General features: G+C 52.8%; 7 protein-coding genes across 7 annotated transcripts; 3 read left to right on the top strand and 4 right to left on the bottom strand.

The window, feature by feature from the left end:
* Nucleotides 1-3,660: 3,660 nt before the first annotated feature.
* LOZ57_001152 (uncharacterized protein) lies at nucleotides 3,661-4,398 on the top strand (the record flags this gene model as incomplete). Its single annotated transcript, XM_049250244.1, has 1 exon — nucleotides 3,661-4,398. The coding sequence occupies one exon, from the start codon at nucleotides 3,661-3,663 to the stop codon at nucleotides 4,396-4,398; it is 738 nt and encodes a 245-aa protein (XP_049110604.1).
* A 744-nt stretch (nucleotides 4,399-5,142) lies between these two features.
* On the bottom strand, nucleotides 5,143-6,214 carry LOZ57_001151 (uncharacterized protein; the record flags this gene model as incomplete). Its single annotated transcript, XM_049250243.1, has 6 exons — nucleotides 5,143-5,421; nucleotides 5,497-5,648; nucleotides 5,708-5,755; nucleotides 5,814-5,876; nucleotides 5,948-6,136; nucleotides 6,199-6,214. The coding sequence occupies 6 exons, from the start codon at nucleotides 6,212-6,214 to the stop codon at nucleotides 5,143-5,145; spliced, it is 747 nt and encodes a 248-aa protein (XP_049110603.1).
* Nucleotides 6,215-9,209: 2,995 nt separating this feature from the next.
* On the top strand, nucleotides 9,210-11,002 carry LOZ57_001150 (uncharacterized protein; the record flags this gene model as incomplete). The annotated part of the gene is made up of 5 exons (XM_049250242.1): nucleotides 9,210-9,437; nucleotides 9,513-9,634; nucleotides 9,689-9,827; nucleotides 9,885-10,323; nucleotides 10,374-11,002. The coding sequence occupies 5 exons, from the start codon at nucleotides 9,210-9,212 to the stop codon at nucleotides 11,000-11,002; spliced, it is 1,557 nt and encodes a 518-aa protein (XP_049110602.1).
* Nucleotides 11,003-11,380: 378 nt separating this feature from the next.
* Nucleotides 11,381-12,154, top strand: RPS13 (ribosomal 40S subunit protein S13; the record flags this gene model as incomplete). Its single annotated transcript, XM_049250241.1, has 4 exons — nucleotides 11,381-11,582; nucleotides 11,651-11,683; nucleotides 11,875-11,921; nucleotides 11,981-12,154. The coding sequence occupies 4 exons, from the start codon at nucleotides 11,381-11,383 to the stop codon at nucleotides 12,152-12,154; spliced, it is 456 nt and encodes a 151-aa protein (XP_049110601.1).
* A 352-nt stretch (nucleotides 12,155-12,506) lies between these two features.
* LOZ57_001148 (uncharacterized protein) lies at nucleotides 12,507-15,135 on the bottom strand (the record flags this gene model as incomplete). Its single annotated transcript, XM_049250240.1, has 3 exons — nucleotides 12,507-13,019; nucleotides 13,082-14,579; nucleotides 14,666-15,135. 3 exons carry the CDS (start codon nucleotides 15,133-15,135, stop codon nucleotides 12,507-12,509), a joined length of 2,481 nt encoding a protein of 826 aa, XP_049110600.1.
* A 1,925-nt stretch (nucleotides 15,136-17,060) lies between these two features.
* LOZ57_001147 (uncharacterized protein) lies at nucleotides 17,061-18,951 on the bottom strand (the record flags this gene model as incomplete). Its single annotated transcript, XM_049250239.1, has 5 exons — nucleotides 17,061-17,208; nucleotides 17,905-18,286; nucleotides 18,336-18,685; nucleotides 18,738-18,840; nucleotides 18,909-18,951. 5 exons carry the CDS (start codon nucleotides 18,949-18,951, stop codon nucleotides 17,061-17,063), a joined length of 1,026 nt encoding a protein of 341 aa, XP_049110599.1.
* A 480-nt stretch (nucleotides 18,952-19,431) lies between these two features.
* LOZ57_001146 (uncharacterized protein) lies at nucleotides 19,432-23,045 on the bottom strand (the record flags this gene model as incomplete). Its single annotated transcript, XM_049250238.1, has 2 exons — nucleotides 19,432-20,521; nucleotides 20,596-23,045. 2 exons carry the CDS (start codon nucleotides 23,043-23,045, stop codon nucleotides 19,432-19,434), a joined length of 3,540 nt encoding a protein of 1,179 aa, XP_049110598.1.
* Between the last annotated feature and the right edge of the window lie 4,426 nt (nucleotides 23,046-27,471).

Raw genomic sequence — 27,471 nt, 5'->3', positions numbered from 1 at the left:
CACTGCTGGACCTCGGCGCCGCTGACAGGGGCTGCCCGTCGCGGTGAGTTCCAGAACTGCAGCGGAAGTCCGGGGCGAGGAACAGCCACAACCACAACCGCCGCCAGCAGCCGTTAAGCAGCGACAATCTCGCGATGGTGTACTGGCCGTATCGCAGGCCACAGCACCCTTCCACGACAACCGCGCCCGCCTCGTGTTTGTGTGTGTGTGTGTGGGCGACGTCAACCCGCCCGTCGCCCCTCTCCGACGCGCAAGCCCGCGGGCGCCCAACCACTGCCAGTCGTGAACGCCGTCCCAAGCCCGGCGGCCCTCAGCCCGGCGCTCTTGGGACGGAACAGTATGTGTGGGCTCCGCTTTTAAGGAGACAAGCAGATCAGACTCTGCGATCCTTCGCGCCCGCCCGCCCACCTTTTCGCACTCAGTACGGAGTACGCTGTAGTAGTACATAGTACTAAAGTAGTAGTTCGTACGGAGTAGTTATTAATATACCCACGCCCGTACCGGAGCTGCGGCGGTGTCGTTGGTCGACGGCGAGGTCGACAGCCGCGACAGCCGGTGGATCTCCCGCCCGGCGATGCGTTGAGTCGAGCACGACGACTGCGCCCGGCCATGATCATCGTGAGTCAAGTCCGGTCGTTGCTGTCGTCGCTGTCACGATCCTTGATTATTATGGTCGTCGGCCTGCCCGTCGTCGCCGCGGCGCTTGCGGTTCTCACAAGCTTGCATGAATGAACGGCGTGGTTGGATCGAAATTGTGTGTCTCGCAGGATGGCCGTTATCAAAAAACGAAACGCCCGCATGCTTCCTCCCGCCGCACCGTAAGCTCCAAGAACAGAGAAAAAAAAAACCTGCTTTTGGCGCGGATCCTCGGCTGTTTGGCATCTTATTATTTATGATTTTGTTTGTTTCGACGCTGGGCACGCATGAAGACCACAAAGTAACGGCGAATGATGAGGATTTATTATGGGGCCCCTTTGCGTTTCCCCAGCACGCCTGCGCGGTGCCTGCAAGGGCCCCCGCGTCTGTCGGCCCTCTGAGATCTCAACCATGGACTGGTGCCTGTGTCTGCCTGCCTGGGACGGTGTGTATCCGATCGCCCGGACTCGCCCTCACCCCAGCCCTGGGGTCTCGCCCGTTCGCAGATATGTGTGTGTGTGTGGTGTGAGTGTCCCTGGCCGGGCAAATTTCGACCTTCGGGTTGGCGTGCTGGGATGCGAGGGATGGAGGGAGGGACAGGGCCCAGCTGCTGGTCCCAACAAAACACATGGATGGGCAGCCGGCGTATAACTCGTTCGTTCGTTCGTGCGGTCGGTCGGTCGCCCGTCTAGCGAGCGGATGTCCAATATTGCCCATCCATGATCCGTCAGGTGTGGCGTGGTGCGACGCTTCCACACACTCTGATGTGAGACAAAGAAGAAGAGGGCGAGGGCCAACAGAGATCACGACATCACGACATCACTCGCCAGCTAGGCGAGCCAGCTAGGTAGGCAGTCCGTCCGTCGACGGCTCAGCAGCCGCCTGCCTGCCTGCCTGCCTCGCTTCGCCGTCACTTGACGAGCTGGGCCGCCGCGCGCATCGCGATCGTCGTGCCGGCCCGGGCCACGCTGCCGTTCATGCACTCGCGAGACGAAGTGTGTCGTCTTGCTGTCACTCTGGCCTTGCATAACTAGTTAGCTAGTTAGCCAGCGAGTGAGTTGATTAATTAACTAAACCCCTCGCGGGCGCATTGCTGCGGTATTGCCCACTGAGAGGCTGCTGCGTAGACTGGCTGTGACGAGCCATGCACGCCCGATCGAAGTCTGTCTGGGCTCTCTGCGACGCTGTCTGCTGTCTGGGCTGCGAGCTTCTATTTTCGGGTGCGAGCCCCCTGCCCGGCCCTGGCCTGCACTGCAATGCACCGCATCGCATTTGCTTCCCCCGGCGCCGGCCCCTGCTGGTACTGCTGCTGCTGGTTGTTCGCCTGCAGCAAGTCTTAGGCGGTGCCGGCCAACACCACCACCACCCGCCTCCGCCGCCTGGGAGGGTGCACTGCATAGACTTCCGCCGTCGTACTGCGCGCAGGCATTGGCCTGCTCGCCTGGGACGCAGCACGCCCGTTGGGTGGTGCGCCACGCCTGGCTGCCTGCGCCGTGATTTGCCCTGCCCATCCGTGCTGGCCGTCCTCATGCCTAGTTAGTTAGTTCACTAGGTAGCCAGCCAGCTCACTAACCACCTAGCTAGCTCATGAGAGGGTGATGCCCGCGCGCACACGCACACACACACTGGCTCGCTGGATGGCTGGATGGCTGGATGGCTGGATGGATGGGATGTCTGTAAACTACGCCGCGCCCTGGTTCAGCTGACCCAGCGGGCATCCGGCACCACACGCACGCACACGCAGGCTCCGTCGGTAGCGGGTTGCATGTCTTATGTACAGTATGTAGTTAGGTACCTCCTCCAGGACGAACTAGCCGATGCCGTTGGGCAGCCAGTCTGCCCTGCCCGCCTCGGGTGCAGCGCCCTGGCGTGCCGGATGGAGGAACATACATATGTACATGTACATAGAGACATACTTACATACATACATATCCGCCAAATGCACCGTCGGCCGCCGCCGCCGCCGCCGCCAACCCCCTCCCCTCCCCAAAACGGGCCATTGCTCCCGCGGCTGGAACGGCTGCTGCTGCCGCCGCCGGGGCTGCGTCTCCCAAAATTGGGACCAGCAGAAACCGCAGCAGCCAACGCTAAGGCGTGCGCAAACGGCCGCGGAGACCCGTCAAGAACGAGCAGCCATGCGTCTGCCGTCGTGGCAGCGTCCCGCCCATCCCATTCCGTGCCATCCCCCCCCCGCCAGACCGGCCAATGGGTGCTGCCAATCGTGAGGGGAAGCCCGCCGTCCGAGTCTTCTTTTGTCCGTGGCATTCTTGTCCAGGTCTTAGCGTCCCGGGCAGCCGTTGATACTGGCCCGCTCCCGCGCCGCAGCGCGTTCCCCCCGGGGGCGGGGGGGGCTATTTCAAATGCACGAAATGCGCCAAGCGCAATATATGTTGTTAGGTGCCATGAAGGCGTCGCCTAGGAAGCGCAAACCTCTCCAGGCGACGGGGTTCTGCTGTATCGAACTGCTGTTTGCGGAAAACCGAATCGATGAGGCCACGCCGCCGGTGTGACCGTCTCATTGGCCATGCCAGGTCACCAGAGCAGGTGGGAAAAAAACGAAGCCGGGTGCGAGACTGCAATGCAGCTGCCCTCAGCCGCGCAGGAGAAATCTCTCAGTCAGCGCGCGCCAGTGCGACATTTTCCACCCCCCCTTGAGCCTAGGCTGTGCGAGGAGCCAGTCGCGAATCGGAGAATAAAATCACCCCCTGCGCCCCCCCCTCTGTCGGGAAAAGGCGTGTGTGGAAACTTTCCTTTCAAGCATATAAGACATAGGTGACGGATGTTGCCAGTGGGTATTACCCTTAGCGTGGTATCTTTGTGAAGATTTTTACATAAGAGAGTGAGTGTAGCAGGAGAGAAAACGCGCAATATCATCCACAAGCGAACAATATCATAGACAAGGAAAAACAACCACCAATATCTAGTGATTGCCAGTGCAGCTCCAGAGAAGTATGCTCCCCCTTCAGAACCTCATATCCTTCCCACTCTATTGAAAGTGGTTAACCGTCCTTTCTTAACAGCAGGATGTCGTTGATAGAATCCTTGGCCCAGAAATGGCAGGAAATATGCCTTAAGTACCCTCCCGGGTGGATTGAGGTCGTCGGGTCGGCCTGGGTCCAGATCATCGGCTTCATCATCCCTGGCCTGGCATTCCTGCTGCTCGACCTCCTGAAACCTGCAGTCATGAGCACCCGCAAGATCCAGGCCCCCTCCAAGCAGCCCTCGAACCGCCAGATGCTCAAATGTCTCGGCCTCGTGTTCGGCAACCAGGCGTATCTGATCGTCTCGCACTTCTTGGCCCACTGGCTCATCGGGTATAAATTCTCAATCTTCCGCATGGACCCCAAGCTGCCCAGCCTCCGCGAGGTCGCCGTGCACTGCGCCGTCGGCGTCGTCATCCGCGATGTGCTCTTCTACTACGTGCACCGCCTCATGCACACCAAGACCATGTACCAGAAGATACACCGCGTGCACCACGAGTTCCGCGCGCCCATGGCGCTGGCGGCGATCTACTCGCACACCGTCGACCACGTGCTGACCAACGCCATGCCGATATACGTCCCCATGGCCCTGCAGCGAGCTCATTTCTTGACCCTGGTGCTGTTCGCGGGCGTCGCAGTCTTCGATGCCGCCGTGTCCCACAGCGGCTACTCCCTGCTCCGCCTCCCGAGCGTCGAGAGCCACGATGTCCACCACGAGAAAGGCAATGTCAATTTTGGAGTGCTGGGGTTGATGGACAGACTTCATGGTACCCATGCGTAGAGGTAAGTACGAGAAACGAGAGAAAAGAGAGAAAGCAAAAAACAAAGAACGACCCGTTGCACTGGTCGTTGCTGGAATTTTATGTAGTTCTCATGCACGTACCCCTCCACTGACAGGCATGGCAACCAATTAGGTGACGAGGTATGCCGTTTTTGTCAAGGACCTGAGGCGTTGGGCATGAATTGTGCTCATTCGTGGATTGCAATTTGAGCTCAACAAACAGCGAGTGATCTCGTTCGCGACAAAACAACCTAACACTGATTTTTGAGACCTTGCTGTGCCCCCGTGCAATTTAAAAAGAATTTCGGTCTTCTAGACACTCTGCCCCTGCCACTGTCCGGGAATAAAAAAAAGGGGAGAGGGGCTGCGACTCTGGCGGAAAGTTGAGATGGAAGTGCTGGAGATGTTACCGTGTGGCGCCCGTTTCCTTTTCTGTCCTAGCGTGGAGACAGGAGGTTGTTTTTTTGCGGTCGAAAACAAAACAGAAGGAGGGTTTACAGAGGTTATTTTTAAAAACTCGAGGTATGATGATCAAAAGTAAGGGATGTTGTTCTATTGGTTTATGTAGTTTGGGACGCCATAAAGCCGACTAGTTGGAAATAAGACCGCGCTCAGACATAGAAAAGTAGTTACTCCATATTTGTGGTCACTGATTACATATTTATCATCAACGTTGTAAATTCAATAATATTATAGAAGGAAACAAGCAAAATCTACGCTGCCCAACGACTCGAGAGTGATGAATTACTGGGTGAAAGCGGCACCACCACCGAAAGGACCGGAGATAGCGGTGTTGCGGACGCGAGCAACGCAGACATTCTTAGCACCTCCAAGCTCGCCAGTGCACTTCATGCCATCTGGCATCTTAATCTGGATTTCATAGTCGGAGTTGGAGGCGGTGGAGAAACCAGCGGCTCCGGGGACGTTCTTGATGACCTGCGCCTTTTGGAAAGCCTTGGGGTCGGATCCACCAGAAGATGGGTCGATCTCCGCAGTCAGAGGACCAGCTCCGTCTTGGTTGACCTGAAGAGAAGAAAAGCACATGTTAGCGTACTTGGAGCGGATGAAATGCTGCGAGGCATATGCACGTCGACTTACTTGGTGGTAGGTCATGGTGATCGTTCCGTCAGAGGCGGCGGTTGGCAAGCCGGCGGACTGGCCTTTGCCGGAATATTCTCCAACTCCACCCTCCATAACACCCTTGGGGGTCATTTGACCACCGCCCATGCGAGCAGCACCGCCTTGGATACCTGGAGCAGTTCACATTAGAAAAACTGGCAAGCAGAAACTTAGGATCAAATATACATACCGTCCATAACACCAGACAATGGAGTGTTGCCAACGATATCTTGGAAGCCTGTGAAATGGGTTAGCTATGGTAAATACCCTCCCAGGCTCGATCAATGTAAACATACCGTTGAGCACAGCACCAGCTGGGCCAGTGATGGCGGAGGCAAGATTGTTCAAAAGCTGACGTGCTGTGGAAACAGTCAGTATCAAGGTACTCCAACCCGTTTCATTTGGGGTCACTTGCGTTTCAGGAAGTCACGGGCATGTCGGCGTGTCTTCGCGCGGCCCATGTACGCCTGCATGACAGCAGCGGGGTCTACAGCGCCGTAGCTGGTGCGGCCCAGGGTGGAGGCCCTGGAAGATCCCATCTCGGCATCACGAATGATCGAGGTATCCTTTTGGGCGCCGCAGGCGGCGGATGCACAGCCGCGAGGAGTTCCGTCAACAACTGGAGTGTGGCATGTCAGTGCCCGTTACAAGTGGAGAGGCAGAGAGGGGAGATGGTCGTACCGGTGAGACCGGGCATGTTGACGCCGTTGGCTCCTTTAATGAGAGTGATGGTTCCATGAGCAGCAACCTGGCTGCACGCTGCCAGAGCGGAAATAACGATGGCGTTTGAGAACTTCATTTTGAATTATGTATGTGGATAGTGAGAATTGAGCGAGTGTTATATTAAAGACTGGAATGAGATTTCAGCGAACGAAAGTAGATCAACAAAAAATAAACATTAAGAATTATATAGACAGATCGAAAGACAGTGCTTGATGATGGAGAAAAAACTATCAGGGTCAAGGATGCCAGGCCTCTTATATAGAGCTGTCTCTTGCCCAGAGGTCGCTTTTTGGGAAAGGCTTCAGTCTACCATGCGAGCAGGGGTTTCAAAGATAGACAACACTTAGGAAAAAGTTTGTGAACACCGAAGGCGGACAACTCTGGTCAAACAGTTCAGCGGTTCGTAAACAGCATGGCGTGTGGGCTAAAACCGAGGCCAGCATGCCCGAGGCCGAGCGGTGCGATCCGTCCAGACAGTTCCCAGTGTACTCCGTACTCCGGCGTAGAGAACAGGGCATAGTAACAGACAGACAGAGGCTCACCAGTTTCAAAATGAAACCCATGGCCGAGATAAGAAACTTGTGTCGACTTGCCACATTCCAAACATAGCAAGCCAGAATCAGTCTGGGAATGGCTAGGAAAGAAAAGTGTGGGCTAGAAACAGCCTAACGCTGTTGGTTTGGCCTGTGATGGCCATCAGGCGTATCAAAAACCATCCGTCGTCCCTAAGCTTTGCCGATGTCTCAAGTAGCTACAGGCTAACAGGCTTGAAACAATAGGCCGAGAGGTCACCTCCCACAGCAAAACTGGACGTCGTCGCAGGAAAAATAGGTAGTATTGCAGCAAACCGACGGAGCATTCTTAGGTCGCCGTCAAGACCACCGGACTGCTGTAGACAACGCCAGGACGGCGCCAGAGGAGGTCGAGAGGTGAGGGCGCCCAAAGGGGCGATAGCGAGGTTGGGTTTGTGTGTTAGCTGAACCACGGATTCAGGGGCTCGCGCCCAGACTTTTTTGCACCTTCACCTACAAGCTCTACCCTGGAGGTGCCATCTATTTCCTCGCGAGGGTTACTTTCGAACGTGCGAACACGGCGTCATCACCTCGTCGATGCTGATCCCAGAGCAGGGCTTTGGGGTGGCATCACATAGCTAGCTTGTTTACTCGGAAACAACTGCCATTCCTCCGCGCCAACACTGTTCGGCCCGGCAGGAACTGTATGCTGCTCCCCAGGGGTTTCTAGGTGCTCGCTGTAACAGTTTTCGTTTCCGGAGGACGGAATGCAGGCATTCAGCTCTGGAAAGGAAGCTATCCCACCCTCGCTCGCCGCTGGCCACACCGGCTGAACATTGAACCATGGCCGGTTTACTACAGGTTGTATGTTTATTCCCGTTTCAACAAGGATCCTTTCAGAGGCATACGTGCGAAGTAAACGACTTCACTGCTGCCGATAATCCCCCGATTTCATCCATTGCGATTCCTTTTTCTCATCGCCGACCCCACCAGCCCAAGGCCATTCGCCCGGAACCAGCAGCCTGTCTCACTCAGAATCCGTTTCGGTCTGTAGGCTGCTCTCGGAACGGATTATGTCGGTCTGGCACTGGTCTCCCCCCAAGATGCCTGCCACCGAGACGCGGGAAGCACCTATGGCTAGTCATGTCGATCAGGGTAGAGGAGGCTTGTAGTTCCATGGACAGATCGGTTGCCCCCAAGCTTCGGTATCTTGCCCTGTCTGTTTACACCGGTTTGGGATCAACTTCGCCACCGGCGCTTCGAAAGTGACACAAAAATAGCACACTATATGGACGGCGTCAGGCACGGCGAGTTTATCCGGATTTTTAGCCGCGGAACTCTCACTCTTTTCTTGGTTTCACAATAAGCGTAGCGAAAAACTAAACATCGCACCGCCACCATAGGAAGATGCGCGCGAGGGGGAAGGCCTTTGTGTCTTGTTAAGACGCGCCATACTACGCAAAGAGAAATAGTACGGAACGGATTTCGGAACCTATAACAGCCACGATCATCCCATACGATGGCAGTGCTGCTGGTTTTCTCTCATGAGCAGCGAGATCTGCGAGCAGTAGCTATGTGACGTAGGAATGTTACTCTTTAGCAGGAAGTGTCTTGCACAGAAAGCAGGTTCAGAAAGAAGTTATAAGCTGATATTGTAGATATTTGACACAAGAATAACGAAGTGCTAACGCTACAGATGACGAAGCCGTAAATCCCGAAGCCACAGCCAGTCTGCATATATCGGAATTGCCGGCCTGGAGATCAATAGTCAATAGCGTGGTCAGAAAGTCCTACAAACAATGGGTGTCAGTTTAGGCATGACATCAAATACGACAATTGCAAAACAATGAGATTATTAAGAATGCAGACATCAGAAGTCCATTTAGATCATCGAGGATAGGCAGGGTATGCCCGGCCCCTGACATAAGAGGTACCAGAAAATATAGAAATGGGTTGTATCATCATAAAACTGCAGACTGGGGAGAGAAGGGTGAACGAACCTCTTAGTTCATGAGAAAAATTAAGATCAGGCTACATTTTGTTATGGTTTTAACAAAGCAAGCTTTTCCATGCTCAAATAGTGTAGCCCTGTTACCATAGATGGCAAATGTGTACGAACAGTATATTTGTGTGAGTTTGGAGAGAAGAAAATTCTGGAGCAAAAAATGGGTTAGATTAGTAAGCCTGATTATATAATAGTTAATTACCCCTTTATTAGGTTTTTTATCACGTGCAACTCTGATTCAACACCACCCCAACAGGGGCAAAATGGCTAGACTTATCGAGCGCAATTCGCAAGGAACGCGGCATTGCCGTTCTGAAATAGTTGCCTGGGGTGGGGTTTGTACTTCAGTACACTTTGTACCCAACCATCAGACTCGACTGCCGCCTTCAACTGGCTTCGAGGTCTCATCAAAACCACAATTCACTCTAGACTGAGCAGCCCCGAGTACTACCATGCCTATAGGATCTTTCCTACAGGCAATACGCCAAATTCACTCCGGGTCTCCGGCAACAAATGGCGTTAACAACGACAAGTTTCTCGCCCGCTTTTGGGACATGCTCTCGCGGACTTGGGACCTTGGCTTCACATCATTTGGTGGCCCTCCTGTTCACTTTCGAATTTTCTATCAACGCTTTGTTGAAGGAAATGAAGGGAAGCCGCCATGGATAGACGAACAGACGGTGGGATATGACATTCTCCTGTTTCACTATGACTTCCACCAGCAATGCTGATCGGAGTGGACGTCATGAGTATAGTACCAGGAACTATTTGCAATATGCCAGGCTTTACCGGGTCCTGGAAGCACAAAGATGCTGTTTTGTATTGCTTTGATACATGCTGGCTTTTTTCCAGCAGTATTCAATTTGCTCGTCTGGAGGTGCGTTTTATCAAGCGATTTGACGACCATTCGTATCCTAACAAACTGGAATAGCTTACCAGGTGCTATTGGCATGTTTGGACTTTCTCTTGGGGTACAAAGACTGGATGATGTCCTGCCCAATGTAGTGTATGCCCTACTTTCAGGTCTCAACGCATCTACCGTAGGAATTATTGCCTTAGCCGCTGTTCAGGTAATTCAAAATCTATATCAAATATCTAGACCACCAGACTCATCGATTTTGATCTAGCTAGCTGAAAAGTCTATCAAGGACACCATCACTAGACTGCTTGTCATTCTTGGAGCTTGTGCCGGTTTATGTTATAACTCATTATGGTATTTCCCAACCTTGATGGTGATAGGTGGCTGCTCTACTGCAATATGGGACCTTTACGGTCAACAGAGTCTCTTGGCTTTAAAGCGCAAGATTCGAAGACAAACAGCACCTGCCGAGCAACCTGCCGAAGAAACTGTCGTTCAGACGACCAGCTCGCTACAACGGTCTTCAGTGTCATCTAACGTCCAAAGGCGAACCGTCCACTCCAGAACCGATGATACGAACGAAAGCATTCTCCCTCTGAATTCTAGGCCTACCAGCGACGTAGCCGGAACAAATGTACACGAAATCGGTGCAAGTCCTCGGTCGCTCTCTGTCAAATGGGGAATATTGATCATTCTAGGATTCTTTGGTGCTTTTTACTTGCCCTCATATTTGTAACGAGGCTAACAAATGTTTTAGCTACTTTCGTCGCGGTTCTCGTTGCCCGGGGTAGCGTAAAGAACCCTCCATTGGAGCTAAATCTTTTTGCAAACATGTATTTAGCTGGAACCGTTATCTTCGGTGGTGGTCCAGTTGTAATCCCCCTTCTCCGCGAATATGTTGTTCAACCTGGCTGGGTCTCATCCAGAGATTTCCTGATAGGGCTAGCACTTATCCAGGCATTCCCAGGCCCTAACTTTAATTTTGCGGTGTTTCTGGGAGCTCTTGCTGTTGCATCTACCAAGTCCCCAACAGTGGTTGGGGCACTGATGGCCTATGTTGGAATCTTTTTCCCAGGCATCACACTCGCTGTCGGCTTTCAGAGCTGCTGGAGATATGTGAGGAGATACCCACTTACTACCAGTGTGCTTCGTGGCATGAATTCAACGGCTGTTGGACTTGTTTTTACTGCTGTGTATCGTCTGTGGGAGATCGGATATTTGACATCTGAAGCCTCTTCTGGTCAAAGTCTAGGCAAAGAGCCATTTTGGTTGGTTGTAGCTGCCTTGACATATGCTGAAAATGCATGGTTTAAGGTTCCTCCTGCCATTGCCATCATTTTCGGCGGAATACTAGGCTTGTGCTGGTATGGTGTCGTTGGGAGATAAGTATAAGAGATACCAAGTGTCATTCAAAAATATGAACAGCCATCATTTTTATTCATGGTGAAGGGTTTTTTATACGGACAGTTCAATCGGGAATCCATACATACCTATAGGTCATTCTCATTGATGTCAAGTCGCCATTCTTGTTCGGATTTCGGGTTTTCCCGCTCCGAACCGTCTAAATTCTTTAAAGTTTGATTTAAGCCAAATCTGGTGCATACCTTGGCAATCCTTTTAATAAGCGATCCATGTGATCGCCCCAGCCCTAACCCTGCAGTGTGAGTCGAAAAAAGATCGCAAACGACTTGAACCTGTTCGACAAGCGCCAACAACCGATACACACGCCAACCACCGAGTTCTTCGCCAGGATATCATTTCATAATGGGTCGTCTTCATAGCAAGGGCAAGGGTATCTCCTCCTCCGCCATCCCATACTCCCGCAACCCACCTGCGTGGCTCAAAACCACTCCCGATCAGGTCGTTGATCAGATCTGCAAATTGGCAAAGAAGGGTGCTACACCTTCTCAAATCGGTGTCGTTCTCCGTGACAGCCACGGAATTGCTCAGGTCAAGGTCGTTACTGGTATGGATATCTGATTGTGCTATCTAAAATAGACTCGCAAATGCTGATTACTTTATTTTTGGAAATAGGTAACAAGATTCTCCGTATCTTGAAATCGAATGGTATGAAATTATACGCATCCCCCTCATGAATGACGAAATATGGACGGTTGAAGTACCGGATATCAATTCTTCACCTGAACCCGCCATATTACGCCGCAGACTTTGGTATCCAAATATTGGAAACTAGTCGATTCAGCATTGCCTCTGCTTGGTCATACATAGACTGACGGAGAGATTTTCATCATGAATAGGCCTCGCCCCTGAAATTCCAGAGGACCTTTACATGTTGATCAAAAAGGTAGGTAATCGAGATTCTTTATTCTTGTTTGGTCACGGCTAACCCTCACCTGCGTCCAGGCTGTTGCCGTCCGCAAGCACCTTGAGCGCAACCGCAAGGATAAGGACAGCAAATTCCGCCTCATTCTCATCGAGTCCCGTATCCACCGTCTCTCTCGCTACTACAAGACTGTCGGTGTTCTTCCACCCACCTGGAGATACGAAAGCGCCACTGCTTCCACTCTTGTTGCATAAACGGTCGTCATGTGGTATATCCAAAACTCGAAAAGCTGGGACTCGTGGGTTCGGTGTTTACGGCGTGAAGAACGGACTTGTTTATGTTGTTGGTCTTAAAACTGAGAGAAGAACTCTTCGAGAAATTTACTCTTGGAATAAATAGGAGGTTTACCTCCCGAGAATCCAGCAACTCTCCGGGATACTTCAGTAATCTGGATTAGTTAGCGTCTCTTCACTGTCAGATCTATCGAATACAGAAATTCAAAGATCACCCAGATCTCAAACGTGCCCCAATGTGCCCTATATCATTTCATAACTACCTTTGTGGTGCTCGTTTATATATTTATGTCTATAAAGTAGAACTCTAGGGCTACTGTACATGGCGAACTTCTCGCGCCACAGCATTGCACAACTCAACCTTTACTCCTGCGCTGGTCAAGACGTGTATCCAAAGTCTTTGAGTATCACTAAGCCGATCATTCAGCGACTTCACCTCAACGAATAACACATCCTCCGCTTTTGTGCTCCAAAGAAAAAGGTCTGGAACACCTCCCCCTCGTTGCTGGTACTCTTGCGCCATGACCTTACATATTGTCGCCAACGCCTCTCCGCGAAAACATTGAACAATTTCCAGGAGGTCGCTAAGTTCAAATGACCAGTCAATACCGATAGCGCAGGTTTGCTTTTCGCATTCTCGCTTATGCACTTGTTCAAGGATACCTGGCGCTTCGCCATTGGATATCTGCGCAAGACGGCGGTTTATCTCTGAAATTCGGCAGGAGTAGAAAGCGTCTGTGTGCAGGTCCAAAGGGCAGGTTTGAAATGGGGTCTGAAAAACATTAGGAACATATGTGAAGATGACATCATAGAAAAGAAGTCCAAACTAATAAGAAGTAAGTATCATTTGGCCATTTGACTACTGTCAAAAGATATCAAGTATCATACCAGTGTGCGTAGGATGCCACCTTCACAGTGATAGCCCTTCCAGCCTTGTTTCCTGTACCAGCTTAGGCACATATTCTCAACTCTACATTCGCTGCCATCTTCCAGTTCATCTATCCAAATTGTGGGCCGGCCTCTCGCTGACGAATTAGGGATGCTGCTAGTCTTAGAGGTAAGCGATGTTGGTAACTCCCTCTCGACGCGAACACCTTCAACGGTTCTCTCTTCTGGTTTAGCCAACATTACATGAGAAAAATCATGTTGTTCGCGCTTCGCTATGTTCAAAGACTTTTCCAATTTCATTATTCGTTTTTGTAGGTCATAATGGTAGATGATGTGACAATGAGGATCCTCAAGGCCGCGCTCGCAGGTCTGTAGGGCGTAACGCTTCCATTTCTTTTTCCGCGCATCTTCCGAGAGAGTGTCAGACGGAAGTAGATTCCACATGTAATGCTCTTCTAGTAATGCTTTACGTTGATACCAAGCGCCTCGCCTAGAAGGATGGAAAAGACACTGGTCAAGTAATTCCGATAATAAATTGTGTTCCCTTCTATAGTTTTTCAGTCGACCCAAAACATAGAGACCTTTGTGAACGATCCGTGTATAGACCCAGGCGGGAGAAAACCTGCGAAGATACGCACCCTCCCCCATGTCATAGACCTGGTCTTCTTTATACTGTTCCTCTGTAAGCAATGTTTTCCACCTAGGGTATACATTATCTAACGCGGTCTGGATTGTTTGTAATTTTTCTGATAGAGAAATGTTACCAGATTCCATAGCATTATCCAAATCGAACTGAATGCGAATAGCCCTCTCAAACTCGAGGAGGATGGCCCTCGTTGGAAATATGCCATTTGTGCGTGAGACTATATAATCGGGATAATTTTTTCTTGAAATTTTGGCTAGAATTATAGTTGTAAGGGACTTTTCAGTCCATTCGGTAGATCGGTAAAAGATCAATTGTACGCGTTCAAATAGCTTTAGAGGTCTCAAAGAAAGGCGAATACAGTCGCCTGTATAATTCAATATTTTCTTGAGAAAACGACTGTTAGTAGCAAGTTGTTTTGATACTGGCATTCCCGTACGGTCCACCTCCGATATATTGCTGTTCATTGAATCAAGAGAACATGGCCAGCTCAGACCCGTCTGGCTTTTGACTGATCCCTGGAGAGCTTTTAATAGCTCTTTTTTAGTTTTGCCCTGTACTCTCGCCTGCCTCCCCAGTTCTTTAAGTTCATCTAGGAGCAATAAAGAAGAAGCCTCTTCTACTGTTGTTATCTCCTCTAATCCCTCCGCAAACTGAAATTCATCGTCCAAGGCCATGTTTGCTTCAGAGTATATTTCAACAGGGATTGGTGTCGGATTTTCTGAAGCAGCGGGCAAAGGTCTTGTTAATCGGAGCTCTTCAATAGCGGCAGGCATATCTCCAATATCATGGTAATAGCCAAGCCGACTGATACGGTGCCAGGCAGCCGTTTTACGTAGGAATAACCGCACATATCTGACACTCGTCAATGGCGGGTCCTTTCAGTCAAAAATTATAGCAAAGATGTCAATTCATGGAAAAATAACTTCCAGAGTACCTACAGATATTGAGATTCATAAGGAAGCTGTTTCCAGAAGTCAAATAACGCCATCTCTTTGTCATCAAATAAATGAGGTTCCTCGTCCAAAACGCACTTCAACGTAAGATTAAAGGCATCCACATAGATGGAGCTTTTCCCTTTTACCCAAGTTCTATCATCATATCGTCCTTGTATATCCTGCTCTTTCGACCCATCCACAACGGAGGTTTTGAGGCTTTCATATTCATTTATCGCCTCCTGGCTAGATTCGACCGGGGCCAGGGATGTTTCCAACTCGGTTTGTGTCCCTGGTTGATAATTACCTTCCTCGCTAATGGAGGCCAGACTATCGAGGCACTGGTAGAGCCGCGAATCAGACTCCTCCCCAGATTCAGATTCTACCTCGGGTGCTTTGCCTGGTTTATTCTGTTTTTGCTGAATATCGAATATTCGAGCGCGTTTTCGCGCAGGACTGTGAATGAAGTTGTCCATAGGAGCAGTTCTTATTATGAATGTTTATTGATTCACGGCATATTGCCGACTGTATCAGGGTTGGTGTAGCGCGTAATAAGACATGGCTTCACGTAGCCATGCGATTAGACGAAAAAGGCTTGACGCGAATGCACGTGATTTAATGATTTGTTTGCACAGTTTGGAGTAGTTAACTTAGTTGACTATGGAGTACTTGAGTTCCGAATTCAATCTCCAAGACAGCTTGCCAGCTTGCGTTCAAAGGTTAGAAATACCTTTATTGTCAAGGCGTGAATGCTTTCCCACAAGGCTCATATGGTTGAAGCTTTGCATAGCCCTTCGTCCTCAGCTCCTCCCCCGATTGGCCCGGATTTCTTACTTCCTCCGAACTCCAGCACTGCACAAAGAGCTCCACAAACCAGGATGGATGGAGAAAGCCATGCGGCACCCTTAACAATGCAGAATAACACGGTATGTCATAGTAGATGTGAATTATTTCATTAGATAAAAATCCAATGCGACCCACTTGCTTCCATGAAAAAATACCCGTTCCCGCTAGCCTTCCTCCAAGATTTACCCTCGCTCCTCAGGCTAAATATCACATCATAGCCCTCAGACCAGCGTCCCAACTCCGCCTCCCCTTCGAATTTTGCTTCTGCCCCCTCAGCCTCCGCTCCCTCACAAGACACTGCCTTCCCTTCGCACCCTGGGCCAACCACCCAGGTGGATCGCGATATCATTATGGGTGGATCAATGAACCGGCAAAATAATGCGATAACCGATGCTAGCAGCATGGCATCATCCTCTACTCCCCTGGCTAGTGTTGGTGGTGCCCCAGCTCGTATTTATCTGAATGAGAAAATCGTTCCCTATTTATTGGAAGGAATGAAACCCTTAGCGAAGGATCAGTGAGATATACCCTTTCACCTGCTAATACGCCGCCCAAGTTTGAGTCTTTGTCGATGATCTGTTTTGGATCATCGGGCACTAAGGGTGGATTTTGTAAAATTCTAACATATACCAAAATTGCGTTAGGCCGCCAAATCCATTGCGACTACTCGGCGAGTATCTGATCTCTAAGAGTATAGAGATCGGAGAGCCTTCCAATGAACAACCGCCGAGTGTCTCATGAAATACGATTGAGGGTTGATTTGAGAATTCTAAAAGAATATGTTTTCGGCTACGGTGAATTCCTATTAGACGAGAACACCATGGCTGTGCCAAAATGCTACTATACAGGCGTTTACAAGCAAAACAGATTACCTTTACAACTACATAATCCCGAGGCGGCAAACGGTTCTTAGAATGGAAGCAAATCACGGTATCTTAAACTTTACAAAATTCCCACTATCTAAAAATGTATAAAAAAACTTCATACGAGCGCATATTTGTACCTGGCCGTTAGCCCAGGTGGCCGTGACGTATCCCGCGCCTAGGCCAACGACTATATCCGAGGCCCAATCCATCGGCTAATGTCCCGCTTGTTCAGGGTCCAAACTACGTAATTAACGCATGGCAGGCAGCGCATCTGCGACTAGTCCATAAATTGCAAATACAGAGGGCAGACGAAATAATTTATGAAAATAGCCTGGATTCCAAGCCTTTATGGAGTAAGTTTAGGCAAAATGCCTATACCATCGTGCCAGGGGCATGATGGCAGTTCCAATTTAATGCAGAGATCAAATCAAGACCTTGCTGTTGGTAGAGATAGCAAGATTAGCGAATGGGTGTTCATGTGAATTCATGGGAAATTCGCTCGGGTGATCAGCGAGCATAACCATGGCTGGTGCTAGGTGTGATGATATACGATTTGTTTTCGTTCACCGAAGTACGATCGGAACAAAATTCACCTACCACATTGTCAAATAGTAGCGAAATAGCCTAGAAAGGACAAACAATAGCAGTGTAATTAAGGGGGTACAAAGGCAAGGACGGGTCCAATCAACTTACCCAGATCGATTGAGTATAGCAGGGTTGACGAGGAAGAGGGAGCTTCTCCCTTGATATTTAGTCTTGAGAATGGTTGCACAAATGGTGACATTGGTTGATGATTTGGAAAGCTCTTGTAGCACCAGGTGAAGTTTTACAATCTTCCTGTTTCAGCTCAGTCAGTTTGGCTTAGATTGCACGGTCCGAGTGGTCGACACTACAAGACGAAGTCGTAACTGATGAATGCGCCAGTGCCTTGTGTAGGAAGTCTGGCGCTATATTTGAGGTACTGGAATAAATTCAGGTTGTATCACTTTGGTCGAGAAAGATACAAGTCGTTCTCTGAATCTCAAACGAAAAAGGCGGAAAAGCTGCAGAGCTGACTACCGATAAGGACCATAGCTGAAAAGATATTAAGGGCCACAAGACATGTCGAGATAATACAAGTGAATCCTTTGCTTCTGCCGCCAATTGCTTCGAGGCCTGAAAGGAAGAAAATGCAGCAAGCTGACAACTGCACCAGCAAACCGCTCGGCGTAAGTGCCAATCCTAGGTTGCTATACTTCCGGATCCGTCGAAAAAGATATTTGACTAAGTGCGTGCGAGAAGTTGACTTTTTGGGAGACAAAAAACAGAGAGGCGCCGTGCGGTGACCGTAGAGAAACTGACCCAGCTGGGGGCGTAGACATAAAACCCATTTCAGGAATACACAAGGGGAATGGAAAATAGTAAGGGATATTAAAGATGGGGTAAGAGGAATAACAGAAAGAGACCATTGGGAGCAATAGGCGTGCCGCCACGTGTGACGCTTGTCGTGGAGTCTTACTGTCGGTGTAAAACTTCGTTTCGCGACTTACCTACCTGGCGCCGTGTCTATCATTCCAACGGTTATCATCGGGATGAGTTCCATATGGCTCACGCGACTCACGTTGGGGAGGCGCACTGGCATAAGCCGACGCAGTCTGAGCGCGAGCATCATCTCGATCATGATAGCCACCACGACGACGGTCGTCTCCTCTACCTCCATATCTCTCTTCGCGTCCGGAGGTCGCGTATCTATCGACGCCACGATAGCCGTAATCGTCGCGGTATTCGCGGCGGCCATACTCACGGCTACGATCGTTGTAAGAATCGTAGCGGCCATGGCGATAGCCGTCGTCGTTGCGTCGACCGCCGTAGCCATAGCCACCTCGCCGGTCATCATAGCGCTCAAAGCGCCCACCACGAGGTGGTCCACGGAAATCTTCACGCGTCAGTAAGTCGATGATAATCCGGGACAGGGTCAACCATACCGCGCTTGGGAGGTCCGAAGTACTTTCCAGGAGTAGGCGTCCGGGGACGACTACGGCGAGCCTTTTCGATGCTCAGAGTTCGCCCTTCAATGGACTCACCCTGCAATGCCTCTTTAGCAGCTTCAGCCTGTTCGGGAGTACACATGTTTACGAAGCCAAAACCGCGAGATTCCTTAGTATGGGGGTCCAGCATGATGGAGCAGTTCTCAACCTCTCCGTACTTCTCAAAAAGGCGAGACACATCGGCTTCAGTGAGGCGAGGATGGATGCCAGTGACAAAGAGGTTGGTGCCACTGTTGATTGCACCAGGTTCGTCCTCGGCACCCTTCATACGAGTGTCGACGGGGGGGCTAAGCGAAAATCAGTAAAAACGCGTCATAAATGTAAAATAATAAATCTCACCGTGCATCGGCGCGAGCATTTGGAGACATGCTGCGATTGCGGGCCGCTGAGTGGCCGTTGCCACGAGGAGACGCGCTACGGTCCCGGTCGTAACGGGCCGCGTCTTTTTCATCAGAGTCAGCTAGCGTATAGAATGAAATTTATCGAAATCGAAGCCAAGCAGGCTCATACCGTCATATCGACCATTGTCGTTCTCGTATTCCATGCCAGACATGTGTAGAGGTGGAAGAAAGGTGATAAGGGAAGTGTTGCCACCACAAAAACTGTAAACAACAGTGAGAATAGGAGTTTGCAAAATACACGAATAGATTTAATGCGGTAGTATCAAAGATCGACTTTCTTTGAAAGGCGATGAGAGGCAGAAGCGTGCTTCAGGGACGAGGTTGAGAGATGGTTGAGGTCAGAGTTGAAAGCAGCTTCGATGAAGGAGAAACTTAGCGGGAGCCTAAACTAGACTAGCGCGCTTACGAAATGTCAAATATCATGTTTATGTCATCGTTAATACGGAGTGCGAAGTGCCCAAAGAGGTGTAAGATTAGTAGAGAGGACTGTATACACATCGAATGATAATTATTTGCGCACAACCATGACCAAAGACAAACCCACCAAGATAGTAAATAAGAACAAAAAGAAAATCCCTAAGTCCCGCTATGAGAACTGCCCAAAAAAAAAAAAAAAAGGGGAACAACAAAATTTATTTAAATCCTCGCCAACGCCGTTTGTTCTTGGGAATGTTCTTGGGTTTTGACATGGAAGGGACGCCTTCTGCTAGTACTAGCTGACCCGCACCCGTTGTTATTTCCCCGCCGTTGCTGGGCTGAGCCGGCGCTCCACCGACAAATTCGTCACTCAGATGGCGCAGCTCATCCTCGTCAAGTTCGCTCAACTCTTCGCTCATGCCACGAAGGACCTCGCGGCCCGTCCATCTTTCCTCGTGGATGGTAGTGCCAACGGGATCAAACGGTTCCATATACCACTGAATGCCGCCCTGTGCTGAGAGTGGCTGGTGACTGTCTTTGAAACTCGCCGGAGGAGTAGGTGGGCCAGTCTGCTCTTCCGTCGTTTTGGCGTGATTCAAAGCAGCAGCAACAACTTCCATATCGCTCACACCTGCACTGTGAATGGTCTGGGGGGTGAGTGCCGCTTGATGGTTTCGGAGCGGCAAGTGAGCATCTTCAACAGATTCAACATTCACCGGTTTTTCTTCCTCATTGATGTGATTCTGAGTATTTGCGGTTGTTATTATGGGTAAGGTCTCGTCTTTCTCTGGAACAGCAGCTGCGACATCGGTCATCTCGACATCTTGATACACCTGCTCAGGCTCTCCCTCAGATGGATGTCTCGCTTCGTTAGAGACTAAATCCGTGGTTTCAGCCTCCACTTCGGCGGAACCCGCTTCAGCAGAATCAGAAACCGATCCTCTTCGAGACAGTATGCTGTTCTCCAACATGAGGTCCAAGTCCCTCAGCTCCTTTTCATATGGCTTGCCATTCAATTCACTCTCTCTTTTCAAAGCATCCTCCAAAGCCGGCTGGATCGCCTTAATAATGCGCTTGGCAAGCTTCCTTTTCTCCCGTTGCTCTAAACTCAACTCTGGTACTCGCCCGCTGGATTGCATCCGCATTTGCAATTCAGCCGTATCTCCAACGGACTCCACTCCGATCTCAGACGTGAAAACGTGAGCGAGGTCGCGGGAGAACGCTGAAACAGATGTATACGCTCGGTTCTCCAAATTAGAACGAATGCCAAGCAACCCTGTGCGGAAGACTCCTTTGCCATCAAGCCTACAGAACAAAAAAAAAAAAAGTCAATACGGATCAAAATCCTAGAGACCCACGCAGAAAACTCGGGGACTTACACTTGTGTCTTCTCCAGAATGGGCCAGAGCATGGGAGGAATGGGGAAATATACTAGATCGACAATATTCCGAAGAGTCTCCGCATCTTTGAGTTTCTCGCGTTCTCGTTTTTTGACTTCGTCGCAGAGCATCCGAACCTTGTCCACATCCAGGTATAGCCTTTCGGCGAATTCGATACGTCGTTGGAGCCTTACACCTCCGGTCGGCCCCATCCCGGCAAAGTTTCGCCTTGTCATTTCAATAGAAGAAAAAGTCTCCAGTTGGAGCTGGAGTCGTTTAAGCAAGGCCGCGCCCCTTCGAGCCTCTCTTTTCAATGTCCAGTATTTGCAAGCATCTTCAGCGTATTGTTTTCTTTGACGAACAGTGAATCGTTGCAGAGATGCCACGACGTTATTTAGGATGACTTGTGGTATTATTGGCGCCCCGGATGGAAGTTTCCACACCGCCTTTGGTGGCCCAGCACGTTTTCGTTTGTTTCCACCAACAGTCAATGTAATACGTGGAGTAACAGGCCTTTGATCGTCATCGGCTCCCGGCACACCACTGGGAGACTCTGGCTCTAAAGCAAGGGCAGAAGCCTGACTGTCGCCCCATCGCCTGCCTTGCATGGTAGTGCGATAATATTCAACTGCATCTGCCGTAGCAAGGTCGGTGCAATACTCCCTTCGCCAGTCTGGAGGTACATGGCGATCACAGAAAGCCTTGAGGGAATTCGAGTCCATAACAGCGGGAGCTCCCGGTGTCAGTTTCATTTTCAGGTAGAGATGTGCGCGCCTCCCACAGGTGACGTGGAATGCAGCGAAGCAGTTTTTGTTGCTGCACTGGATACAAGCACCCATTTTTTGCCGACAGATATAGCACGTTAGCTTCCAACGGCTCCTTGGAACTTTTTCCACATCCAAGACTGGTTCCATCAGAGAAGGATTGCCAATGGACACCTCGGGAATCCATACGGCACATAGCAGATGAGACCATTTCGAAGTGTTGGTTTGTTTGAAAGCGCCCTCCGTGTTAGGACAGAAAATACAGGAGGAAGCTCCCCGCCCAAGCAGCTGACATTTGCGACACAGCCATTGGCCTTCGGGGATATACGGCACACCATAGCATTCTTGATGAACAGCAAGATCGCAGCCATCGCAAAAGACGATAGCGTTTGAATTTTCACAGTCACCATCGTCACACACAGCGCACTTGCTATCCTGTTCTTCGTTGGGCCCAGAATGCTCGCCGTTCACGGCTGCAGCAGAACTCGAGCGAGGTCGTTGGGTTTGCGGTGGTTTAGGATTAGGTTTCGGGATTCGTTTTTCGAGAGCGTGCCACTCCTTTTCGATTTTCGTCATAGTAATTTCAAATATGGCCGGCTTGATAGGCTCAAATTGATCTATTTTCCTCTGAGCATTGTATGTTTCCAACCACTTAGCATCCTGTTCATCCATGTCATATTCCACGCGGCCAACTCCATTATTCCCGACAGCAGCATTAACAGCATCACCGTCTGTTCCCGCGGGAGGGTCCAGGTCTAGATCTTCTTCCACTGCATCCTCTGTCATGCGAATCAAACGACGCTCATGCCGAAGGAAAACATCGCTCTCTTGGTAGCCAACACTAGCCATAGTACGGTCCACGTAATTCTGCTGCCCAACCCCCTTCTGCTCAAAGGGTAAAAACGGGTCCTTCTGCACAAACGACGGCTTGGGCAGCGTAAGTTTCTCTCGCGGGTTCGGACCGGGAGCAGGGACGAATTTCGGCGTGGGAGGGGGGAGAATGCTGGTGACCATTGAGTCGAACCGCCGCGGCCGACCCGGCCGCCGTCTCGAGGAGAAAGAGGACATCGGCTCCAGCGGCGAAGTGGCGGTCAAAGAATCCGGTTCGGCGGCACAATCGCCATTATTGCTCGCGTCCTGCGCCGAGCAGCTCCGGACGAGCCCGTCGACTTCATCGGAGCTGAACACGGCGATCTTCGCATCGATATCGAGATCCGGATGGAACTCTTCCCAGCCCCGCTCTTCTCTAGGCTTGTAGCCATCGCCCTGAGCAACGGCGAGGACGGCAGCAGCCGCAGAGCTGAACCGGCGGGTTTGGTTCTTTTCACGTCTCGGACGGGCGGACGAGGAGGAGGCCGGGGTGGCCGGAGTCGCTGGGGAAGCGGCGGAGGCGCCGGCGGCTGATATCGAAGCGGACAGTTTTGGGGGAACCATTCGCGAGGGCTCGCGAGGCGGTCTGCTGCGTGGGGTGGATTTATTCTTGTTGGACGAGTTCGACGGCCGCACTGGTGTCTCCGTGCCGTCGATCTCGACGTAGCGTCCACCGCCTCCGGGCCCTCCGGGGATATACTTGCGTCGTTTGGGGGGTGGCTCACCGCTGGCATTCTGGCCGGCGGTGGGCGGCGGGTTCTTCAGTCTCGCGCCGCTGCGAGGTTTGGGCCGACCGCTAAATAGCTTACGCGTCATGATAGCGGCGGTGTCATTCAGAGCGACGGGCGGGGGGAGGCAGATGCTGGCGAGATATGTGCAGATGGTGGTGGTGGTGGAGGAGGAGGCAGCCAGGAGAAATTTTCTAGAACGTTAGCACAACGTCTGGAAGCAAAGAGCATGGCCCCGGGGCGGTTGACGCAGCGGAGCTCACGGAAGATCGGAAGGACACGCCAGCGACGTTGCGTGTTTGCCCACGGCCAGCGAGCTGTCGCGATGCTCGTCGCGGTCGTTGAGGACGGGCTGGCTCCAGCACGCAGCGGCGCTAGCCGTATTGGGGAACGCGCAGGCGACGGATGCCAAGCTTTCGTGACTGGCAGATGCTTAGGTAAGCGCCTCCCGTTTGGCTTGATCGCCCCAAACGAAACCTAATCGTTCTCCGCTTCATGAGCGGTCGAGATAATTATTGCTCTCGAAGTTGCTGCGGTGCCAGGATGAGCGGTGCCGGTGACGAGCGGTGTGTACACGACAGTCCCCCGATCTTTCTCCGGGAGCAATAACCGGAAGTGGTTATCTCTCTTTTTTTTTTTTCCCTGGCTAACGCATCCCGTTCTACGTTAGATGGCGCGGCGGCGGTCGTGGGTATGACCCCAACCGACAATCGGGGCAACGACATCACAGTGGCGGATTCCGCGAGCGCTCCATGGGCGGCGGCGGCAGCAGCCACCACGATCGACAAGGCCATCGACATCAGGGTCAGGCTACTGCTCAGAATGCTGGCAACACGTGGGGCGGGCCACTGGGCGGGCCTGCACAAGACCACCATGTCTCTGTCCGCGGTTTCAATGCCGCTGAGTCGAAAGACGCCCTGAAATCAGGTGGGTCGCCGCACCACATGGCGAAGGTGGATTTGTTGCTGTTGTTTTGTTCTTGTTGTTGTCTTAGCTGCTGCCTTGTTCGAAGCTGTCTCGCTTATTGATGCTAGAGTATCAACCGACCGGGCCAGGTAGTATGCTACCCTAACCGCCGCTACGCAAGACCATGAACAAAGTGGCTCCTAGCTAGCCCGGACTGACATCATACGCAGGCTCGCAGCCGGTGGCCTACAAATCTATGAGGCAGGACGCCAACAACCACAGGTCCAGCGGGCCGTGGGCCTTGAAACGTAAGCTTTCTCCCCTTGCCTTGCCGGACCCTGAGATGCATCCGTCTACGTGCAGGAAGCTGACTAGCTGACTGGGGCCAGCGAACACATTGGCGAGCGGGAAGGATTTCTTTCTGGAGCTTCGCAAGCAAATTTCCGGGCTGCAGCAACAGCAACAGCAACAGCTGCAGATGCCGCTGCAGCCACCGCACGCCAACCTGGCCGGCGGCTAAGAGTTTCGAGGGAGAGGGATGGGGGAGGGGAGGTGGAGGGGCGGGCGCGTGGTGGCCGGGCAGTTGCATCTGGGATGGAGCAGGGTGTGTATACGGATGAAACAGTTGTACACGGTGGCTGAACACATCATGAAACAGCCGTGCCGATGCGGCAGGTAGCACTGCAAATATCCTGCAGGCGGTCGAAAGCAGACGCGCGCGGGCTGGGGCGTGGCGAGGTGGGCGGTGGGTGGTAGGCGGGGCCCGGGGGAAGGCGGCTAGAGAGGGACAGAGGCTACTGCAGCAGCAAACAGCAAGTAGTAGTAATCACAAATAATGATGATAATAATGATGACGATGCTGCTGCAGCTGCTGATGCCAATGATGAGCATACCAGGCATTGGCACCGCGTTAAAAAGAAAAAAAAAAAAAAAAACGACGGGGGGGTTGGTGCGCAGGGGCAGCCACGGGCATGGCGCGCAGGGCCAAGCTTGTGGAGAAACGGCATTGGCGACAATCCCGGAGGATTCGCGGTGGGGACGGCAGTCTGGCCTGGAAGGATTCAGCATTCGGCCTTATGCGCGCGGTCGGGCCGGGAGCTAACTGGCGGGCAGGCAGGCGGGCAGGCAGGCAGGTAGGCCCGTACCTATCCGGGCGCACGCGAAGGGCCACTGTGGGATGGCTAACTAGCTCCAACGGGCGCGCGAAGCGTTGCAGCGGGCGGTGGTGGTGGTGGTGGTGGTGGTGTAGTTACATATGGTTTGGGGGTTGCAGCCGCCGGCGCTTGCAGGCGCTATTTTTGTTTCTCGCGCGCTGCACGCCGATCCTGGGCCGGGCTGCAGGCAAGCGGCCTAAAAATAATGAAAAAATAAAATACAACACCCACACTGCAGCAGAGCAGGCCAGCAGCAGCAGAAACAGCAGAGTCAGGACCAGTCAGGGCGAAACGCGCTGGCCGGGGGCGGTAGCTTGGCGGATGGGGTGTCAGAGCCGCAGCAGCAGCAGCAGCAGCAGCGGCGCCAGGCCTCAGAGAATCAATATAGTTAGGTAACGGCATAGGCATGGAGGGCCACCGACTAAATCACAATAACTAGTCAAGTTAAGTAAGGTGGTGACGCCGCCCGCCAGGCCGCGTGCCGGCCGGCGGCTACGGGCTGCCACGATTGGGCGTCGCGAGCGTCGCGCCACGGCGGGCCGTCGCCCAAACCCTAAATTGGCTTGAAACGGCGGACGTCCAGCGAGCGAGGAAGAGCGAGAGAAAAAAATAGCAACCCGCATCATCCCCTTCTCAACCTCTGCGCCCGCGCGCGTCATCTAACCTCGCCTGCGCCCGCGGGCCCGTCCGGTCCGGTCCGGCCCTGCGCTGCTGCTTTGCTTTGCTGCTGCTACTGCTGCTGCTGCTGCGCTCCCAACCCCCTTTCTCCCGCGTCGCCGCGTCCCGACCCATCCCGCACGACGCATGCCCGGCCTCAGACTCCCGGCCCCCCTCCTCCCATCCCTTCGCCTCCGCTCGCGGCCCTGGGCCCAACGGGCTAAGCTCGTCCACGCGACCTCCGGCGCGCATCGCAAGAAGAGACAGCGAGATCGAGCGCGCGTCCGAGCCGGTTCTTGTGTGTGTGGGCCGCAAGAGTCTTGCTTCCCTGCCGCAGATATCCTTGGCCTGCAGCTGCAGCGCGGCCGGGCATCATCGAGAACGGGCTCCAGGGCGCCGTCCCGCCCGATTTAGCACGCACGCACGCACACGCGCTCGCTCGCTGGCTGGGCTAAGCTGGCTGCTGCTGCTGCTGCTGGCATGACCTCCCCCTGCTCGCCTCAGCACGGCTTCGTGCAGCCCTCCCCCGTCCCTAGACCCTTCCCCAGGACGGCTGGCTGGCTGGCTGGCCGGACGGACGGACGGACGCACGACGGACGGTGGACAATGGCCAGGACTGCAGAACTATAACTATAATCAGCGCAGCTGCAGCAGCAGCAGCAGCAGCCATAGACAGTGCCTGGCCGGAACGCCGCCCCGGGTGGAGCCGCGCCGGCCCTGCAGCCTCGCAGGCAAGTCAAGCAGCGTCGCCCTTGGGGCTGCGGCCGCCTGCCGGCCGGCGGCGTGCCCATTGCCATGCTGTTGTGTTGAGTATTGAGCTGAGCTGTGCTGTACTGCTGCTGCTGCGCCGGGTGTCAGTCCCGTCCTGGCTGCCGGCCACAACCCAGCAGCAGCATCCTTGCAGGCTGCATGAGCGCCCGCCCCAGGCCGGCGTTACGAACACCGCGGCGGCCCCAGGCGCCTAGCGACCAGCCTGTGTGTGGCTGCGAACGCAATCATACCCGCCCACTCTGCTGCCAAATATGGATCCCGGCTGGTGCTACACCGCGTTTTATATGCCCGCCGCCCGCCCTGATATCCGGCCTGCGCTGTGCTGCCGCCGCCGCCGCCGCTCGCTGTCTGTGGCCTGCCCCCTTCGTGGCCCGAGTGATGCCCCGTGCCTAGCTCGCTCGTTCGCCTGGCCGTTCGTCCCCCGCGCGTCGTCTGCCCGGCTGCGCGCTGTCTCTGCGGCCTCCATGCCCCCCTCTCCCCGTCTCCAGTCTCCCGACCAGCCTGCGACGCCGGAGCGTCATCGCGTCAAGCCCGGCGGGCTCCAGCTTGATTCCCGCCCTGCACCGCTTGCAACGCCTGCGCGCGCGCCTGCGACCCACTGCCGTGTGCGCGCTCTGCCCGCTATTGAAAACCCCTTAACCTTGCTCTAGCTTGTATGCATCCTTTGGCCGATCCACTGCACATATATTCGATGTTTTAAGAGCGCGAAAAAAAAAAGGAAAAAGAAAAAAAACCTTCGCGCGCGCTGCACTTGATAACCGCTTTCCTGCGCCCCCGGCTGAGCATATTCGGGGCGAGCCCCATTCTTGCGGATGCGCCGTGAACGCACCCATCCCTGCCTGCGCTGCTGTCCCAAGGGCACGGACTCAAATAATGCCCAAGCAGCCGCCTTCAAGAACCCCCAAAAGGCCGGCGCCATACCACTATCACCATCATCACCACCCTTCCTCTCGGGCTGCCAGACTCGGCTCCTCGTCCGCTACTGCTGCTGCTGCTACTCCTGCTCCTCCCCTCCCACCCCGAACC

This window comes from Ophidiomyces ophidiicola (assembly GCF_022830035.1).
Source record: "Ophidiomyces ophidiicola strain CBS 122913 chromosome Unknown scaffold_3, whole genome shotgun sequence".
Taxonomy (NCBI): domain Eukaryota; kingdom Fungi; phylum Ascomycota; class Eurotiomycetes; order Onygenales; family Onygenaceae; genus Ophidiomyces; species Ophidiomyces ophidiicola.
This window is presented reverse-complemented; position numbering and strand designations above follow the sequence as displayed.